General features: G+C 38.3%; 2 protein-coding genes across 2 annotated transcripts in view; both read right to left on the bottom strand.

Annotated features, from left to right (window-relative positions):
- The window catches only part of LOC135218918 (kinetochore-associated protein 1-like), a gene marked incomplete at its 5' end in the record, with an annotated part of 70,819 nt that extends 55,442 nt beyond the window's left edge, over positions 1 to 15,377 (bottom strand). The window contains 3 exon segments of the mRNA XM_064255362.1: positions 11,450 to 11,553; positions 14,420 to 14,640; positions 15,216 to 15,377. Of these exon segments, the coding sequence (XP_064111432.1) occupies positions 11,450 to 11,553; positions 14,420 to 14,640; positions 15,216 to 15,377 (487 nt within the window).
- Positions 1 to 22,667, bottom strand: part of LOC135214550 (uncharacterized) — a gene marked incomplete in the record, with an annotated part of 215,355 nt that overhangs the window by 87,690 nt on the left and 104,998 nt on the right.

Raw genomic sequence — 22,667 nt, 5'->3', positions numbered from 1 at the left:
GTTTCCTAACAAGGAAAAGCCCTTACCATATAGGAAGTTTTCTTCATGCCTAAAATTCTTCAAGAAGCATGTGCCTATTCATCTTTGACCGACAAGCATGCATAATTAAGTATCATTCCCACATCACTAGATAAGAATGGGGAAATAGATAATTAAAAATATAATGCATAGAAATTGGGCCAGAAGAAGCAACAGGTCCTTGGCCTTTGGAATACTGTTGATAGAGTTGGACAACTTGAATTACTGATTCAGTAGAAGAGTGTAACTTCAATTACTGATTCAAGTTAGAAGAGTGTCTTGGCTCCTAAAGTTGTCACCATCCACCAATGGGCAACAAAGTCCCTGACAAAACTTATATAAGGCTGTACATTAACCCAAAGTGCACAGAACAGCAATACGCCTTCTTGAAAATTACATCTTGAAGGGAAACTTGCATGACTGAGGATGTATTGTTAAGTGGAATACGTTCTGCACGTGTACCACAAGTCTGACTGTTCTTTGGAAAGGCACTAAAACCATGCTAGAAAACCAAAATATGTGGACAGACACTTCCTGTTATTTCAGTCTCCACATGTCCAAGAATATCTCCAATTGCTTATGGAGCTTGTCTCAAAGAATTACCCTTGGACCATCATTACCTCCATATACAACCTCCTAATAAGAGAGACTTATGAGAGATACTGCTGAAGAAGACAAAGGAAGCTATAGGAGGGAGATTAAACCAGTGGAGCACAACCAAAAAAGAATCACAACTGCCCTTCACCGTCTCCACCATGTAAGGTACCGGTTCCAAGTCTCTCCATGCAAGTTAGGAGGTTGCAACTGTCCATATCCCAGAATGTGAGGTCTGCACTTATTCCCGAAAGGTATAAAACAAGACTACCAATAGATACTCCCTTATCGCCTTAACCCGAGCTGCATAATCAGACAGGAAGCGAGTGAGTATAAGCACTAGGACATTACCCTGCAGCATCAGACATGAGTTAACTGTCTTCTTCGCTTAACTCCCACTGGCGACAAACCCTAAAAGCTGGCTTCACAAACACTAAACAAGCTGGATTGAAACTCCATCAACATGTCTGTCAATCTCAAATTCGTTTCCCCACAGGAAAGAGAAAGAAACCGAACCTCCTACTAAAGACAGTTAAAGCGCCAATAAGCGTTTGTAACGCAAGAGTCTGTCTTCGGCTCTCCACGACTTTGTAAGGAACAAGACGACAAGCCAAAGCAGACAGACCTAAACTTTTTAAAGGGAGATTTGTGTGTCCAATTACAAGAAAAGTTAAGAAATGCACTCTAACAAGAGAAGGCATCGGTTCTCTTCTCCAATATTTAGAGGTCACCGAAATACGCCAAGACGAGCAAGACATATTCTCTATGTGGCCTCTTCCTTCAACTAATTGAGGATACAGCGACAAGCTAATGTTGCAACAAAGCTGGCCAGACTGAACAAGTTCCTCCAACTCCATTTCAAACCCTTCTTCCACCAGCGGGCGAGAGGAAACCGTTGCCAATAGGATGTAAACAAAAGAGCTCAAGATTGCTCTTTCTTCGCAACACTAGCAACAGAAATCAACACTTGTCAATAGGAGGCAACAGCCGCCGAGAGCTATGTCGCATCCCCCATGACTCGATGAAAGGAAGACAGTCTTAAGAGACTCAGGAGTTAGGACTCGTCTAAGTCCGAACGAGTCAACTGAGTGAAAGAAAACGGGGTGCAAGAAAATGGGGGAAGATGGGGAGGCGGTGGGAGAGGAGTAACAACTTTTCCGCCTCGTCCAAAAGCAATTGTACATACTTGAAAGCATTCCTATATGACACGTCATTAGAGAGCTCTGAAACTAGAATAATATCTAACTTGGAGAGAACTTTAGATACTATAGACAGTGTAGACTTGAAAGAGAAACATTAATCGAGGCAGTAGTAAGAGATTTGCCGATAACCGAAGAAAAGCAGACTAAGATGAACACAAGCATTACAAAGAAAAAGGAATAGTTTAGCAGACAAGAATTTGGAATAACCAAAGCATGAGTGATCGGATAAACAGTCAAATGAGTCAACATAATATCGGAATATGTAAAACTCGCTACAGATACATTATCATCTCAATAAAATTGTCAATACCTACATTATATATTATTAAGTCATGCATGCTAACGCCTTAAACTAGGTGTTGATGACATCAGAATACGCCTACAGAGCGAAGATTAAAGTTTACCAAAACTGTCCTTAGGTGAACGCTTTAACGATCCTTACACGAATGCTTAAAATGAGATTCAGACCGTGAAAAGGGCGAAGTAGGTGTTGGAGGGCACAGAGCCCCATCGTCCCTAGAACCGATCCGGTTCCCTGGCAGCGGTCACTACCAACTATCGCAGGGCAGTCATAGACTTGGGCTACGTACAAATGAGGACACCAACACCTTACTTCAAACGGGAATGCAAAAAAAGTGCACACTATGGAGGGATTCGGAACGTTCCCGTCACAAACTCAGTTCAATTTATATTAGAACTAAAATTAGGTTTTCCTGAACCAAATGGGGAGCAGACGGTGGAGCCTAAGGAAGTCAATACCAGCACTTCCAAAATGCCTAGTCTCAAGAGGGATAGCTGCAGGTGAAGGGACACTAAGTAGGATAGAACTGACAGGTTAAAGCCTGACCTAAATAATTGCTTTTGCAACCTATCAGTTTCTCTTCTTCCCTATATCTGACATATTCAGACATAAATCTCAATAAATCCCTACATTCTTCACATCTAGTACCAAGATCACACACTGTACCCTTGCAACTGGTACAAGCAGAATGTTGATCTACTTCAAATTTCAACATCCTGCTTACACCAGAATCACTTGTACATAGCCTGATGTTATTGGTTTTGCTTCCGGTGGAAGATATCCTTGGAAAATTAAATTACAATACCGTAAATAGGTGTAAAACAGCCAAACTTCATAGAATACCAACAATCGCCTAACCGCAATGGCGGCAAGGAGAATTCTGACAAGAGCTAAAACATTTGAAACACCCCTGGTGGAGAACAGGTAAACTTGACAGTCATTCAGGCACGACACCCAAAACATCTGAGTAGAACGGTGTCAGTGAAAGAATGAACAGAACATTGATAGAGCTAGTCACAGCAATGTTGATTGATTCAGGGTTGCCTCATAGATTTTGGACAGAGGCATTGTCAACTACTTGTTATCTGAAAAACAGAAGTCCTGCTAGAGCACTTCAAGGTATGACACCTTATCAGGCATTTACTGGAATTAAGCCCAATGTTACACATTCTAGAGTTTTTGGGTGTGTTTGTTATGCTCATATTCCTAAAGATAAAAGGAAAAAAATAGCTCAAAAGCCATAAAGTGTATCTTTCTTGGTTATGGTTCTGATGTCAAAGGGGTATAAATTGTATGACTTAGCCAAGAAGAGAATATTATAGTCAATGTTATTTTCAATAAGGAACAGCATGACGTTCAGAAGGAGAAATTTAAATTAAGAGTTTGAAATGCCTATTATTGAGGTATCTCATCCACCAGATAGTGCTTCAGAGGATGATGAAAATGAACGGCATGAAGCTACAGTAAGGCGGCCAGTAAGAGTGAAGCAACCACCAAATATGTATGGTGAGTGGGTTTCAGTTGCCCACAAGACAAATGAACCAGCATCATTCACTGAAGCATTGATGGGGAATGAGAGAGAGCATTGGATTAATGCAATGAGCGAGGAAATTAAATCTATTCACGATAATGATGTTTATGATTTAGTTGAACTTCAAGAGGGTAGAAAAGCCTCCAACAGTACATGGTTTTTTAAAAGGAAAATGTCAAGCGATGGTTCTATTGAACAATATAAAGCTCGTCTTGTCGCAGGAGGTTTTTCACAAAAGTTTGATGTGGATTATGACGAAGCCTTTTGTCCAGTTGTAAGATTTGAATATATTCGTACTGGGATTTCCTTTGCTGTTTAAAAAGGTTTGAAACTGCATCATATGTATGTGACCTCAGCATTTTTAAATGGTATACTTACTGAGGAAGTATATATGAAACAACCAGAGGGGTTTGTAGGGCAAGGTAAGGAAAGTTTGGTATGTAAGCTAATGAAAAGCATTTATGGATTGAAACAGTCTCCAAAATATTGGAATTGTTCTCTTGATGACAGTTTGAAAAGGCTAAGTTTTGTGCAGACTTCAGGAGATCCCTGCATCATAGCTGTTTATGTTGATAATTTAATATTAGCATGTAAATCAGATAAACTGATGAAACTGAAAGACCTTGGTGAGCTAAATTATCTTTTAGGTGTATAAGGTGTACAAGATACCTCCAAAGGTCAAGTGTGGATTGGTCAACCATCTTATATTGAAAATGTCATTAAAAAATTTGGTATGGAGAATTCAAAGCCTATAGACCATCAATTGATCAAAGTCTGAAGTTATGTAAAGCATCTGATCAATGCATAGAATTTGACCAGAACATGTATCAATCAGCTGTGGGAGTTTATTGTATTTGTCTGTAAAAGCAAGGCCTGATATCACATTTGCAGTGAGCAGTGTTGCTAGGTATTGTGCTAAACTTACCATTCAGCATTGGAAAGCAGTGAAGCTTATAATGAGATATTTAAAGGGTACAGTGGTCCCCTCCATATTCATGGGGAGTGCGTACTAGACCCCTCCGTGAATAGTTAGAACCCGCGAATAGTTGGAACCCCTATAAAAATAGTTAAAACCTCCTATTTTGCTAGTTAAAACTCAAGAAAAAACCACTAAAAATTTTTATACCTGGTTTTTTTAATAGTTTTATCAAAAAAGTACATTTTATGATGAAATTGATAAAAAAAAACCTCAGGAATTTGTGGATATTTCTCAAAGAAAAATATGTGAATAGGCGAATTTTCCGTGAATAATGTGGGGAAACGTTCCCGAGAGAAATCCGTGAATGTGAGTGTCTGCAAATATGGGGGTCCACTGTACACACAATTTGGAAGTTTATATAGCAATACACACAATTTGGAAGTTTATATATTCGCGTTCTCCGGATTCGCGGACTCACACATTCGCGGATTTCTCTCGGGAACCTTTCCCTGCATTATTCGCGGAAAATTTGCGCATTCGCGGTATTTTTCTATGAGAAATATCCACAAATTCCTGGGTTTTTTTTATCAATTTTCATCATAAAATGCACTTTTTGTGATAAAACTATTATAAAAACAAAGTATGAAAATTTTTAGTGGCTTTTCTTAAGTTTTAACTAACAAAATAGGCTGTTTTTTAGCGATTTTATAGGGGTTCCAAACATTCACGGATTCTAACTATTCGCGAGGGGGTCTGGTACGGCATCCCCCGCGAATACGGGGGACCACTGTAATGGTATTTTCAGAGATCACTGGGTACTCAGATGCTGATTGGGCAGGTGACACCAATGATCGCAAGTCAACTTCTGGTTATTGCTTTCACCTTAGTAGTGGTGTGTGAGTAAAAAAAAAAAAAAAAAAATGCAGTAGCTCACAGATTTGAAATTTGAATGTAAAGGCCCAATGTTGATTTTAGAAGACAATCAGTCTACCATTGTTATGTCAAGAAATCCTCAGTTTCGTGGTAGATCAAAACATATTGACATTAAATTTCATTATGTACGAGATCAATGTAACAAATTTAATTCAGTTCCAATATTGCCCAACAAATGATATGACTGCCAATATATTCATTAAGGGTCTAAGTCAATAACAATTTTTAAAGTTAAGACAAATGTTAAGAATGAGTAAAAATTAGATGATTTGTTACTTTTGCTCATGCATACTATATTGATTGACTTTTGTATTAAGTTTGGGAAGGGATGTTAAAATTAACCCTCTAACGCCGAAAGCGGTAAAAAAAATTGTCTCCCGTGTGCCGGAGGTGTTTCAGAGTGAGCGCGGAAGCGGAAAAAATATTTTTTTCAAAAAATCACAGCGCGTTTAGTTTTCAAGATTAAGAGTTTATTTTTGGCTCCTTTTTTTGTCATCGGCTGAAGTTTAGTATGCAACCATCAGAAATGAAAAAAATTATCATTATCATATATAAATAATGCGATATATGATAGCGCAAAAAAAAAAAACGAAATTCATATATAATTGTATTCAAATCGCGCTGTGCGCAAAACGGTTTAAAGTAACAAGTTACTTTTTTTTGTTGTAATGTACACTAAATTGCGATCATTTTGGTATATAACACATTGTAAAACGATAAAAGCAACACAGAGAAAATATTATCACAAAATAATGCATGAATTCGTAATGCGCGGACGTAAACAAATATTTTTTTTTTTTAAATCACCATAAATCTAAATATTGTCCTAGAGACTTCCAAATTTCTTTCAAAATGAACCGACAAAATGATTGAATATTACTATACTGTAAGAGTATTAGCTTACAATTGCAGTTTTCGACCATATCTGACGAGTTAAAGTTGACCGAATGTCTTTTTTTATATATACAGGCGGCCCTCGGTTAGCGGCAGGGGTTCCGTTCCTGGCCACCGACGCCAAGCGATTTTCGACGCTGAGCGATTTAAAGCCTACGGCCGCCGCACACCTTCTTTCGAAACTCTAGACCAGTCAAAGGCGCCGTAATCCCACAACGGCGCAATAAGTAAAATTATATTTATGCAGTATAGGACTATAGAATTTACTGTACAGTACATGTGGGTGTCTAGAGTATGTAAAGATATAATAAAGTTTATACAGTGTACAGGTATCTGTAGTGTTCAGGTTACGATCATTAGTCTTGATAGTTCGATTTTATGAGAGATCAAATTACAATGGCCTAACTTTATCCATCTTCTAGTTACATAAGTTCAATAACAGCAAAAGAGAATGGTGAAAGTAAAAGATGGTTTTTTTTAACGTTATACTCGTTGCGTGAACGTGTACAACCATGAACAACCGAACGAGAAACGACTTTTTTTTTTTTTTTTTTTTTTTAAGTACAACCGAACTGGATAACATGTTTGGCTTGTATTTCGATCATCGTACTACAGTGCAACATTACCGTATTTGTTATAAATGGCGTTATGTATAGAATAGAACTGAGATATCTTAATGTAATAACTTTATTCGCTATAGATCAGAGATCAATATAGATTAAAGATCAATCGGGAAATATACCGTTAAATTTAAACCTAATTATGACTGAAGCTGAGAAAACTGTTCAAGCTGCTAATGACTATTATCGTACATCGGCAACAAGGATAAAACTGCAGTAAACGTCTGCCATCACACACAACCAGAGATAAATTGGGATAAAATAATTTTAATCAAAACTACTGTGCTTGAAAGAACACATTTTACTGTTGGTTTCACGCCGATATAAGATAAATAACGTAAAGTTCGTATTACGATGATATAAAGGATTACGTATTGCGAACGGAATCACGTAATTTGTTACGCAATAAACATGCCGCCAACGTAATCTGTTAACGAAAAAATAAAAAAATAGTAGTTCACATTCACAACGAGACATATTCAATAAATACTTTCCACCTAAAACACGCTGTATAAGGAAAAATAACTTTGTCTCATATAATCAAGTATCTAGATATTCGTTTATGCTAACTAGAAGCAAGAGCATTCGCTCAGAATTGCGTTATGGTGAAACAGACTCGTATTCATCAGCTGATTTCAAACCACAACATTGGCCACTCCGCGGAATACGGGCTTAAGTTTGCTGTAGTATTTTAAAATACAATAATATGAGAATACATACAATATTCTTGGATACAGTGAAATAATGTATAACTTTTTAAAGGATTTATGGAAAAGATGCATAATTAATAAAATAACACAATGCATTTTTCGGAACTGGCGGACAAGAACGAACATGAAAAACCATCCCCTGACAACGTGGAGCGTAGTTACAAAGGCTGCCTTAATTTGTATCTTATTTCTGTACAAAAATGAAAATACCTTTACGCAATATATTTTCATACACATTTTAAACATAAAAGCATAAACATTTGAAAAATCGACACATCGATCGCTAAATTTGCACACTCTCTCTCTCTCTCTCTCTCTCTCTCTCTCTCTCTCTCTCTCTCTCTCTCTCTCTCTCTCTCTCTCTCTCTCTTTAACTCGATATTTTTGGAAGAGCGGCAGACGGCGGCAAAAAAAGTGCGAATTAGCGATCGATGTGTCGATTTTATAAATGTTTATGCTTTTATGTTTAAAATGTGTATGAAAATGTATTACGAATAGGGTATTTTTATTTCTGTGCAGAAATTTGATAAAAAGGCAGCTTTTGAAACTCCCCTTCAAGTTATCGACTATGATGTGTTTTTCAAGTTCGTTCTTGTATGCTGCGGCGGCATACAAGAACGAACTTGAAAAACACATCGTAGTCGATAACTTGAAGGGGAGTTTCAAAAGCTGCCTTTTTATCATATTTCTGCACAGAAATAAAAATACCCTATTCGTAATACATTTTCATACACATTTTAAACATAAAAGCATAAACATTTATAAAATCGACACATCGATCGCTAATTTGCACTTTTTTTAAATCGATATTTTCATATTTTCGGAAGAGCGGCAGGCGGCGGCTTACAAGAAAGAACATGAAAAAACATCGTATTTGCTATCTTGAAGGGCAGTTTCAAAAGCTGCCTTTGTATCATATTTCTGTACAGAAATAAAAATGCCTTTCACGTAATACATTTTCACACACATTTTAAACAAAAGCATGAACAATTATGAATCGACACATCCATAGCTAAATTTGCACTTATGTAACTCGATATTTTCGGCATAGAACAGCGTCAGAGGCATATATTTTACCCTAATACCTACGTAATAACTCCATAAAATTTGTTAATATAATTTGCATAACCTTTATGGTCTGAACGGCATTTCTACATATGTATGAACTCGTTAGACAACGGCGCTAGCGGCGCTGTTAACTGAAATTTGTGCCGTAAAGATACCTTTAAAATGCCTTATTTTTTTAATGAATATTTTTGACGACCGCCGGGTACAAAACCCGATTCGCCGTTGAGTGATTGCGCCGTTAACCGCGGGCCGCCTGTATATATATATTTTTATATGCAATTATTTTGGAAATAAGAAAAGCTACAACATTCAAATATTTTTTGTTTTATTCTACATAAAATTGCGCACATTTTCATATATAAAACTCTATGAAATGCCTAATATGAAACGGAGCAAATATTCCGAGAATGGTACGTACGCATTTCGCAGATTTGTGGCGGAGAATCCGCGCGCGGAGGGAAGGAAAGATTTTTTTTTTAAATTCACCATAAATCTAAATATTTTGCTAGACTTCGAATTTGTTTCAAGATGAAGATAAATGACTGAATATTACTAGACTGTGAGTTTTAGCTTACAATTGCGTTTTCGACCATTTCGGTAGAGTCAAAGTTGACCGAACGTGGTTTTTTTTCTATTTATCGTGATTTAAATGCAAATATTTCAAAAATGAGAAAAGCTACAACCTTCAATTATTTTTTGTTGTATTCTACATGAAATTGCGCACATTTTCATATATAAAAACTTTATGTAACGGCTAATTTAAAATAGTGCAAACATTACCACAATCGCACGTATGATTTTTTCGGAAGAGTTACCGCGCGGACGTAAAGAAAGTTATTTTTTTCATAAATTCACCATAAATCGAAATATTGTGTTACAGACTTCCAATTTGTTGCAAAATGAAGGTAAATGCTTGAATATTACTAGAATATAAGCGTTTTAGCTTACAATTGCGTTTTTCGACCAGTTTCGGTTAGAGTCAAAGTTGACCGAAGGTTTGAAATTTTGGCAATTATCGTTATTTATATGAAAATATCTCAAAACTGATAAAAGCTACAACCATGGGTTGTTGTTTTTAGTTGTATGTGCATGAAATTGGCGCGACATTTCCATATATATAACTGTTTTATAATAAGGCTAATTTTAAAATGGCGCAAACATTACCACAATCGCATGTATGATTTTTTTTCGGAAGAGTTACCGCGCTGACGTAAGGAAAAAGTTTTTTCATAAATTCACCATAAATCGGAATATTGTGCTAGAGACTTCCAATTAGTTGCAAAATTAAGGTAAATGATTGGAATATTACTAAAATATATGAGTTTTAGCTTACAATTGCGTTTTTCAACCATTTCGGTAGTCAAAAGTTGACCGAAGGTTTAAAATTTTGGCAATTATCGTTATTTTATATGAAAATATCTCAAACTGATAAAAGCTACAATCATGAGTATTTTTTTGTTGTATTTTACATAAAAATGCGCACATTTTCATATATAATACTTCATGTAACGGCTAATTTACAATGGTACAAAAATTATGTCAAAGTGACAAAATAATTTCCGAGATGTGTCACAGATACTTTTTAGTGCGATAAGAAAGAAATTCGCGCTTGCGCGCCTGCGTAACGATTGTAAACAAAACAACACCTTGATCCGTGAACTCCCAGCATCCCCCAAGGCGCGTGATTCAAAAGTTTTAGGCTGGTAGGCCTATAAGTATTTTTTCCGCGAATTTTTAAAAAAACTTTTGTATGTCGACGTAAAATACGTCCAGTCGGCACCCGAGAGACAAAAAATGTCAACGTAAAATATAGCCCAGTCGGCGTTTAAGGGTTAACTACATCCTTAATAAAAAGTTCATTATAGTATGTGTTACGCAGTCAGCTATGGAGATTTTTTTGAGGAATGGTTGATCAACTGGGGGATGCCTGGTGGGCCATTGGGCCAAATGGCAATTGCACAGAGCAGAAATGTGGGTAGTAATGTCCTTTGGGTATGGCATCTAGTATTTTCCAGTTGACTATCCTCCTCCTCTCTCATCTGGGCAGATTGCCCCGTAACTTTGCATTGCAGTGTAAAAGTAAACACATGAAGGAGCTGGCTGTGTTTTGCTGACCCACTGTAGTTAACCATGGTAACTTCCACTAAATGATCATAACAAGGTTGTCAGAACTAATATGCAGGAGAGGATGATGTGAGGAGGAGGAGGAGGATAGTCAACTGGAAATACTAGATGCCATACCCAAAGGACATTACTACCCACATTTCTGCTCTGTGCAATTGCCATTTGGCCCAATGGCCCACCAGGCATCCCCCCAGTTGATCAACCATTCCTCAAAAAAATCCTCCCAGACTTCCATACCATGCACCAACAAACATATTGCTCTCTATTTTTCATCATGGTAAATCTCCCTTTCCTTCACAGTGCTGCTGCTACAAAAATTTAACAGGGAACCATTTTTCTATTACATATAGGTTACTAATATGTATACTAGAGTATTTTAATCCGCTTACAGACAATAATTATGAGACACCACACCCACAGTACAGTCGGATTATTTTTCAGAATGAGCTGAAAAGCCCGCGGGGAGAAAGCAAGGGAAATAGTTGGCTATCTGAAACTGAATCTCTTAAAAAAAGATGAAAGGGTCATAACTCACCAGCATGGAAATCAGCAACAACATTCTCAAGGATTGATATGATAGTGTCGGCTAAGGCTAAACCATTTGAAGGCCATTCTGCTTTCTCTATAAATTCCAGATCTCTGTACAATGGAAAAACATTTGAGTCAGGTGCTATCCATCATGAAAAATATCAGGGAAAATTGAATTGTCCAAAAAAAAAAAAAATAATGGATTCACCACTATTAATAGTCTAACCAGACAAATGAAGTTAAAATGTATAGTGGCTTTTTTTGCTTTACATAATCAAATACATACTAACAACCAACATTCACAAATTAATTAACAAATTATAATTTCCATAATGAAGATTCTGATATTTTTTGTGTTTATCAAAGCTCTGATAATTGCTGCTATGACATCAGGATAACGCACTAACAATATGGTAACAATGTTGAATTGCAATCTATAGCACTTGGACCTAGGTAATCACTGGGTTGTGTTCGTTTGCATGATTCTATTAATTTGAGTCCTTATGATATGCTTTGATGATGTACTAATAAACCACCATAAGTCATAACAAATAACAATAATGCATGAATTTACCTTTTCATACACAAACTGCTGTCTAGGCTTATAATAATTCAGGTAAATTCTTATTCAATGGTGTAGTACATGGAAGTAAGCATCCATCAAGTCCACTGATACCAACTAATCTTCTTGCTGAACTGGCACTCTCTCTTGTGAATGGAGTCAAGTGAACGTAATGATTCAAATTGGAGACATCCAGTACCAGTCTCCATCCTAAAGCTTTTGGAACCAGAAACAGGTGATTGTAGAACCCTGGCAATGCATCCAAGACTATTTCCACAGCTCCTTTTAACCTAAGAGTCTACAGCAGAACCCCATATTCGTGCCACTGCAAATAGCTAAATTCTACGTATACTTGAAACCATTCTAAAAACTCTTAGAACTGCCTATTTTGATAGTTAAAAAAAAAACTCTAAAAATCCTTATCCCTGAGTATTTTAATCGTTTTATCACAGAAGTGCATTTAGTCACAAAAATTTTATAAAAATACATACAGTTATATGCATATATTTTTCGGTGAAAAATACTGTGAACAGATGAATTTTCTATGAATAATGGGTATATATGGTCCATAGAAAAATCTATGAAAAGGAGAGTCCGCGAATCAAGAGTCCATGAATGCAGGGGGTTTACTGTACTTCCTCCCATATGATCTGGCACTTGTTTTTGTGTAGATAAGAGGGATACTCCAAAGAAGTGGCTAGAGGAGCCTGAGAGAGAGAGGGGATGCTGTATCCCTTCCTTAGTAACTCCATCACCCAGGAATCTGCCGCAAAGATCTTGCCAAATTAAATAAAAGAGGCCCAATCTCCCTCCTACTGGGGACTGGGGGGTTTGATGTACGACTACTTATAAGGAGCTGGATTTTTTATAGGATGCATATTGTCCTTCCTGAAAGCCCAAAAGGGCTTTCAGGAAGGCTCAAGGGCCCGATGACTTCCTGATTTGCCTAGGGAAGCCCTTGAAACTGTGTGTTAACTGCCCAAGTGGCTGTTGCTGTGGTTGTGCATGCCTGAATATTTGAGAGCTATGCAATGATTGGTTTTCACTTTGTCAACTTCTTGTTGCACTTTTGTACAGGCAGTCTCTGGTTATCAATGGACTTGGTAATGGCAATCCAGTTTTATGAGGCTTGTCTAGAGCCATAAAATCGGCAATTTATGGCACCATAATGCGGTGAGTTCCGGTTTTCAGTGCCATAAATCACCGAGTTTTGGTTGATGGCAGTTTTCTCTTATCAGCACCCTAATGAGAACGGAACCCCAACCAATGACCGGGGACTGCCTGTTAAGTCCAGATAAAAATGTAAGGGGTGATGTACGATAACACTGGCCTTCTGAGTCGAAGGGACACAGGGAGCATTAGTTAAGGCGTGCACACACAAAAATATCACCAAATCACTCCCCAAGTGTTATTTCTCTTAAGGAAGCATGGACACAATCTTTCTTACAATTTTATTTATGGCTGACATAGGGCAACTTTCTAGTACCACAAGACATAGCTCTCTTTCTCACAAAGAGGGGAAGAAAAGGAGAAGAACTTTTTGGAGAAACTTTCTGATGGAGCAACTTGGCTACTAAATCATATCTGTTCAGTGTGGACTTAACCCATTTTGGAGACGGAAGGGGATCTGCCTTAGCTTCCAGCCTAGTAATCCTAAGGAACCTCTAATCCGAACTACTGGTTCTCAAAGAAATCAGGAAATTTGCAAGCACAGATCTTAATCAGGAAAAGAGAAGCATTACTAGGAAAACACAGAGCAGAAAGAGCTACTATTGAAAGGTAGTGAAAAAAGGAGAAACTTACTCCTAAACCCACTTCCTGTCCTATAATTAGAATCTTGTCTGTCTTCTTCTATGCTTATCTGCTTCTCACATCTGCTTATACTTCATACAAATATTCATTATTTTAGTTAATTCATCTGATCGTTGTTCCCGCATATAACACATTGGTTGTGACTGTTGTAAACTGAAGAGTAAATGCCGGGTATTGTACCCTCTTACCTTACAGACTCAAAACAACTTGTCTTTCTCCTCTTTAGATAACATTCTATATAATAACAAAAATAAAAAATAATAAAAACCAATCACAATTCAGATAACGATTTAATAATCATTGAATGAAATCATGTATACACTCTTCAATACATCCTTGCAGGTTGACAACAGAAAAAAACTGACTGGGAAACCATAGACGCTCAAACTACCTGAAAGGGATGGGTCTATAGATAGTTCAAACTAAACTATCCTATTAATCTTTTACTTTTACCAAACTATTGCCCTCCCGCCTGATGCAGGAATACAGCTATCATAATAGAGATAAGATTCTTTTCAAAAATGAGTTAACCTCAGATCCCGCACACCTTGACAATTACTGGATTAAATAACAGCAACATGCATAAAACACTCCATGACTTACTTCACACGTTTGTCACCCCACATTGCAATAACTTCCATTGAGTCTGGGCAAAGCTTTACCAAATCTGAGAAGACATTTCTAGGTAGCCAGGTACATAACTTGTCAGACTGCATATTAAATGGGAAAGACGACAAGATTTCAAACACTTTATCAATGTCTATAGATGAGCCAAACTCGTAAAGATGTCGGTGCCAAACAGTAGACGCTACATCTAAATTACCCTGAAATAACAGAGAGTACTGAATAAAATTACTGATATTAACAGTAATAAGTAATAACTTTAATCCTAATATTAAAAATGAAAGCTTTAATCCTAATATTAAAAATGAAAGAAGTCAGTTAGTGTCAAGTTCTCAAATTCTGCTAGTACCAGTGAGGACTATCATTACAACATACCTGGGACGTGGTGATATATATTATAAAAATAAACTTCATTATAGGGCATATTAAATGTTACATAAAAATACATGGAAAACTATTTTCATCTATAATTCTTCTCAATTTGATTTAAATTTTTATTTAATCAACTTCAATAAAAACAAAGCTAAACATTTTTCAGGGAGACTGTAATGCCTTAGAAATTGGCCAAGCTGGAAAACTCATAATGCTTCATTTTGTCGAAACAAAATAAAACTGGGTGAAAACTCTCATAAAAACTAACTATAGACCCTACTTCCAAAAATATATTGTCAAATACCTGTAAAAACCTTAATTAAAACGGAGACCACACTATATTTTTAAATTAAAAAAAAATACAATCTTGCAACATCAAACAGACTTGCCATAAGTAACTTACCTTCTGAAGATGTAAAATAAATTCTTCCAGCATGTCAGTGCGAGAGAATGCTAACCAATGTTGGATATCAGAGGCAGGGAAGATAGTTTCAAAAGTTCTCAACCTGTAAGTACTTTCACTGACTTGCTGCATTAAACTACTCAGCTTGTCCCCCTCTTCTGACTAAAATGAATAAATAAGAAACAAATTCATTCATCTTTAAATCAAGCTAAAACAATTTAAATGCTATATTACTGCTAACTTGCAACTATTGTATATGATATTCATAATTTTTTTGTAAAATTACATTATAACACTAAGATAGAAGAAAACATTAAAAGGACAATTAGGATATTTATGTTAAAGACAAAACCCTTCAAAGAAGTGGTCTCTGTTCCTGTTGCAATGCTAAATTATGATTTTACACCATCATCTACAGAGATCTTAACCCTTTAATGCCAATTGGACGTATTAAACGTCGACGAAAAGTCTGTCGGGTGCCAAACCGACGTATGGTACGTCGACGAAAATTTTTTTTTAAATTCGCGGAAAAATAGTTATAGGCCTACTAGGCGAAAACGTTTGAATCATGCGCCTCAAGGGATGCTGGGAGCTCACAGATCAAGCTGTTATTTTGCTTACAAGCGTGACGAAATGCCTTCTTCTCGCGCCCGCCAGCATCAGCGACGCGTCATCTGAGAGCGATCTTTTGTCACAATCATGTTTTGCCGAAACCATGCCCGAGCACGTGTGCGTGCACAGGCACGTAGAAGGTTGGAGCGTCGCGCCAGCCAAGGTGAAGGCCAGTCGTCCGAGAGCGACGACGGGTAGTCGGAGGACCCCACCCCACCTAACATGCACCCATTCACGGCAGTACCTGGACTCACCGTACCTGTTCCTCTCACTGCTCTGGGGTTCATTCAGCTGTTCCTTATGTGGGAATTGCTGGAATGCCTGGTAGCAGAGACGGTGGATTACGCTCAGTACTGCCGTGACAAACTACGGACGACATTGTCATATCGCTGGCGGGACTGCAACCTCACCGACATGGCGCAATTTTTGGGGCTCCACGTTTTTTTTTGGAATGATGCCTGCTGCCGACGTCAGGCAATATTGGAGGCGGGATTTTTTTTTTTGTTCGCCCCATGTGCCCGGTGTTATGCCTCGTGATAGTTTCCTGGCGTTGGACAAGTATTTCAACGCCTTCAACTGAAGGGTTATACCCCGGAATAACCCAGATTGCCTCATCTTAGTCCGCCCAGTGTTGGAGTACATTCGTGAACGGTGCCAAATTCATGTGGTTCCTGGCTAGAACCTTTCTTTGGATGAGGGGATGCCTTAAAAAGGACGTCTGAGCATAAAAGTGTACGACCCCAAGAAGCCGAAGAAATATGGTGTGAAATTGTTCTTTATTACGGAGTCCAACACTGGATGCGTCATGGACTTCTCTGTGTGTTCCGGGGTCTTCTCCACGCTGCGTGACACTGCGTTCAGTCTTGTGGATGGTTTCCGTAATCAGGGATACCACCTGTTTTATGGATAATTATTATAACTCGGTATCCCTGGCCCAGGAACTGTATGAAGCAGGTGTGCACGTCAGTGGTACCCTTCGGTTGGGTGCGTGACGGCCCCGAATTGTCCTCAAGAGGTTCACTAGCTATCGGCAACATCTGGCAAGAGGAGAGACAGAGTGGCGGCGGAAGGGAGCTGTCATCGTCATCTGTTGGGACGGGGTCCGACTCATCCCCATGATTACGACGAGTCATGAACCCATACAAGAAGAGATCGTCCAGCGGAAGAAGACACGTCGGCAGGGCCGAGTTATGTATGAGGAGTTTCGTGTCGAGCAGCCTACCGTCATTGGGCACTACAATAGGCACATGGGAGGAGTTGATCTCTTTGATCAACTCATTCAGTATTATCCCTTCGCCAGGAGAACCAAGAGATGGACACAAAAGCTCCTCAAATACATTCTTCAGTTGGCCCTCCAGAATGCCTACATCCTCCCTCTAATGTGGGTACTAAAATCCAGACCTCCGGAGGTTGTCTCACATCCAGTTTCTCGAGGTAGCCGGGAATGCCCTCATCAACTTTAATCCCGATGAGTAGCCTTCCATCACTGGCCCCCTGCCTCGAGCTGCAGATCTGCCTCTAGAGGAAAGGGCAGATGTTAGGAGGGCCAACTTCGGTCGTCCTGCTCCTGCCACTGCTGCTGCCGCCGCCCTTGATGATCCCGCCCCTGCTCAGATTATGACTTCTCGTCGGATAGTGGACCCCGTGTGTCGGCTGCAGCCAGGGGATCACACACTGGAGCTCCTACAAGGGCACAGGCAGAAACGGTGCCGGGTGTGCTATATGAATGGCAGAAGGAGACACACCAGATTCTTCTGTTGCACCTGCAATATAGCTCTTTGCAGGTTCGGGGAGTGTGACCACAAGTACCACACTGCTGTCATATATTGGAGTGCGCCTACCCTAAGGACAACAGAGGGCGCAGAGGGCTGCCGCCCTTCTCCCTCCTCCACCTGTACCTCGTCATGTCAAGAGGAAAAAAATGCAAGACTCTTCAATGGAGGAGGGAGACAACAAGAATAGAACGAAGAGTCACGATTACGAGTGAGTAATCTGTATTGATTTTATATTTAGTTTTATATTTATTACAAGTTTTTATATATCTGTATTTATTGATATATTTTATACATTACTATTTCATTTTATGCAAAAAGAAAAGTTTCACCTGCATTCCTTAGTTATGTATTCGTGCCAGAATAATATAATATATATATATGTATATATATATATATATATATATATATATATATATATATATATATATATTAATATATATATACAGGCGGCCCTCAGTTAGCGGAAGGGGTTCCGTTCCTGGCCACCGACGCCAAGCGATTTTCGACGCTGAGCGATTTTAAAGCCTACGGCCGACCGCACACCTTCTTTCGAAACTCTAGACCAGTCAAAGGCGCCGTAATCCCACAACGGCGCAATAAGAAAATTATATTTATGCAGTATAGTACTATAGAATTTACTGTACAGTACATGTGGGTGTCTAGAGTATGTAAAGATATAATAAAGTTTATACAGTGTACAGGTAGCTGTAGTGTTCAGGTTACGATCATTAGTCTTACGATAGTTCGATTTTATGAGAGATCAAATTACAATGGCCTAACTTTATCCATCTTCTAGTTACATAAGTTCAATAACAGCAAAAGAGAATGATGAAAGTATGGTTTTTAAACGTTATACTCGTTGCGTGAACGTGTACAACCATGAACAACCGAACGAACGACGACTTATTTTTTTCTAAGTACAACCGAACTGGATAACATCTGTTTGGCTTGTATTTCGATCATCGTACTACAGTGCAACATTACCGTATTTGTTATAAATGGCGTTATGTATAGAATAGAACTGAGATATCTTAATGAAATAACTTTATTCGCTATAGATCAGAGATTCAATATAGTTAGATAAAGATCAATCGGGAAATATACCGTTAAATTTAAACCTAATTATGACTGAAGCTGAGAAAACTGTTCAAGCTGCTAATGACTATTATCGTACATCGGCAACAAGGATTAAAACTGCAGTAAACGTCTGCCATCACACACAACCATAGATAAAATTGGGATAAAATCATTTTAATCAAAAACTACTGTGCTTGAAAGAACACATTTTGACTGTTGGTTTCACGCCGATATAAGATAAATAACGTAAAGTTAGTATTACGATGATATAAAGGATTACGTATTGCGAACGGAATCACGTATTTTTTACGCAATAACATGCCGCCAACGTAATCTGTTAACGAAAAAAATAGTAGTTCACATTCAGAACGAGACATATTCAATAAATATTTCCACCTAAAAACACGCTGTATAAGGAAAAATAACTTTGTCTCATATAAGTCAAGTATCTAGATATTCGTTTATGCTAACTAGAAGCAAGAGCATTCGCTCAGAATTGCGTTATGGTGAAACAGACTCGTATTCATCAGCTGATTTCAAACCACAACATTGGCCGCTCCGCGGAATACGGGCTTAAGTTTTGCCTAGTAGTTTTAAAATAATATAATATGAGAATACATACAATATTCTTGGATACAGTGAAATAATGTATAACTTTTTAAAGGATTTATGGAAAAGATGCATAATAATAAAATAACACAATGCATTTTTCGGAACTGGCGGACAAGAACGAACATGAAAAACCATCCCTGACAACGTGGAGCGTAGTTACAAAGGCTGCCTTAATTTGTATCTTATTTCTGTACAAAAATGAAAATACTTTACGCAATATATTTTCATACACATTTTAAACATTAAAGCATAAACATTTGAAAAATCGACACATCGATCGCTAAATTTGCACACTTTTTTTTTTTTTTAACTATATTTTTGGAAGAGCGGCAGACGGCGGCAAAAAAAGTGCAAAATAGCGATCGATGTGTCGATTTTATAAATGTTTTTGCTTTTATGTTTAAAATGTGTATGAAAATATATTACGAATAGGGTATTTTTATTTCTGTGCAGAAATATGATAAAAAGGCAGCTTTTGAAACTCCCCTTCAAGTTATCGACTACGATGTGTTTTTCAAGTTCGTTCTTGTTTGCCGCGGCGGCATACAAAGAACGAACTTGAAAAACACATCGTAGTCGATAACTTGAAGGGGAGTTTCAAAAGCTGCCTTTTTATCATATTTCTGCACAGAAATAAAAATACCCTATTCGTAATACATTTTCATACACATTTTAAACATAAAAGCATAAACATTTATAAAATCGACACATCGATCGCTAATTTGCACTTTTTTTCAATCGATATTTTCGGAAGAGCGGCAGGCGGCGGCTTACAAGAAAGAACATGAAAAAACATCGTATTTGGTATCGTGAAGGGCAGTTTCAAAAGCTGCCTTTGTATCATATTTCTGTACAGAAATAAAAATGCCTTTCACGTAATACATTTTCACACACATTTTAAACAAAAGCATGAACAATTATGAATCGACACATCCATAGCTAAATTTGCACTTATGTAACTCGATATTTTCGGCATAGAACAGCGTCAGAGGCATATATTTTACCCTAATACCTACGTAATAACTCTCCATAAAATTTGTTAATATAATTTGCATAACCTTTATGGTCTGAACGGCATTTCTACATATGCATGAACTCTTTAGACAACGGCGCTAGCGGCGCTGTTAACTGAAATTTGTGCCGTAAAGATACCTTTAAAATGCCTTATTTTTTTAATGAATATTTTTGACGACCGCCGTAAAACCGATTCGCCGTTGAGTGATTGCGCCGTTAACCGCGGGCCGCCTGTATATATATATGTGTGTGTATGTATATATCTGTATATATATTGGTGGTATTTTTGGGTAAGCAAAAAATCTAACATTGTATCTGCGGCTTGCAGATACAAACAAGCAGAAAGAAGAGAAGAACCTCTCGTTTGGCTGCTGGACCGGAACCCAACATTCGTGTTTCACCTCGCCCAACACCTGAGAAGAGATGTCACGTAGTAATTCACAATCTGCGCTCATTGGTAACGCTAGACGCCATAGTGGAGAGAGTCAAGTTTCTCACTGGCTTTGACCCACTCATCTCTCACGAACTCCCATGCAGAAGTAAACAAAGTGGCTTACAGGATTACCTGCCTATTTCAACACCTCGACGTTCTTAAAAGCGAGAATTTCAGTCCTAATATATTAGTTTCAAGATATAACCTAATCCAGGACCAACCACCCCCAGGGGAACTTACTGACACTCCAACCAGGGTCATTTCCACCGCAAGTGCCAGCCAACCACCCACCGCGAGTGACTGCCCACTCCCCCTGGCTAAACCCCCATCCACCCAAATGATCAGCGCATTCATCTCCCATCTTCGTGAGTAGCCATGGATACATTAAACATAATCTCTTGGAATATTTTTGGCCTCAAGCGGAACATTCCTCTCCTAAACATGTTCTGCAAAAATTTCAACGGCATCATTACATTGCAAGAAACGCTCCTCTGGCCACATGACCTTGTCATCTGCAATTCAATTCATGAAGACTTCAGAACCTTCTCGACTTCATCGATGCAAGTTACAGATCAAATCATAGCCGGTCGCTCGAAAGGGGAATTTTCTTTCCTGTGGCACAAATCGTTAGACAATATGATAAAGGTGATGACCTACAGGAGTGACAGATTGCTGGGGCTTCAAGTGACAGTAGGGAACTCTAAAATCCTAATAATTAATGTTTATATGCCATGGGAAAATAACAATAATTTTGATCATTACTGCATGATCCTTGGGGAGTTACACAGTATTATTCATGATTCTCCTGCTGATCATATTTGTATAATAGGGGACCTTACTTCTCACCCCACAAAACAATTTTATAATGAACTTACTCTCTTCTGTTAAAACCATGCTCTCCAAATTAGCGATGTAATGCTCCTCCTTCTCTCCCTCCTATTCATATGTACATAATAGAGCGGACGCAATTACAACCTCCTGGCTGGACCACTGCATCACATCTCCACAACTTCATGATTCTATTATAACCTGCAATATTCGCTACGATCTTACAACGGGCTACGATCACATCCCATTACAGGGGTCATTCAGTACCCCATCCCTCTCTACCATGAACCTACTAACTGACCGCCCACCAGCAGTAAACTGGGATTCTAAAAATCAACAGAAAACCAGATACTTTAGGGCGACCACGGAAACCAGGTTACGGTCAATAGTTCAACCGGCAGATGCCTTGCCTTACTTTGTACCAACACAAATTGTAGAAATGACCACCACAGGAGGGATCTGAATGAATTCTATTCGAACATAATCTCCGCTGTGCTTGCTTCGGGCAGGACTGCCTATAGATTTCGCCAAGGTAATTCTCGTAATATACCTGGTTGGAATGACTTGGTTAAAGATCTGTATACATACTCACGAGAAATGTTTTTATTGTGGAGGCAAAATGGTAGCCCGAGGGAAGGACACACTGCATTACTAATGAGGCAGGCGAGAGCACAATTCAAACTTTCTCTAAAGCACTGCAGGTTAAATGAAAAACAACTAAGAGCCGATGCAATGTCTAGAAACTTAGAATCTGGTGATTACCCTCATCTTTGGAAAGATATCCAGTCCTTAAATCCCAAAACTAAAAAGCTATCACAGAGAGTAGGGGAAGCAGTCAGAGACAAAGCTATCGCAAGTATGTGGGGCGATCACATCAACAATATCCTGAATTGCATAAATGATCAAGCCTCTCAAAGGGATGTAGATAACCTCCTTATTGACAACATTCAATTTCATTTTGCAGACCGTATTACGCCAGGTAACATCAACGATGCCATAAACAGCCTGCCTAATAATAAATTGCCCAGCTGTGATGGTCTTCCTGCCGAGGCTTTCAAATTCTGCCATCCGATAATTTACATTTTGCTAGCTGCCCTATTC

The sequence above is a fragment of the Macrobrachium nipponense genome, chromosome 19 (genome assembly GCF_015104395.2).
Source record: "Macrobrachium nipponense isolate FS-2020 chromosome 19, ASM1510439v2, whole genome shotgun sequence".
NCBI classification, from domain to species: Eukaryota; Metazoa; Arthropoda; class Malacostraca; order Decapoda; family Palaemonidae; genus Macrobrachium; species Macrobrachium nipponense.
Note: the sequence above shows the minus strand (reverse complement) of the source record. Positions and strands in the feature narration are given on the sequence as shown.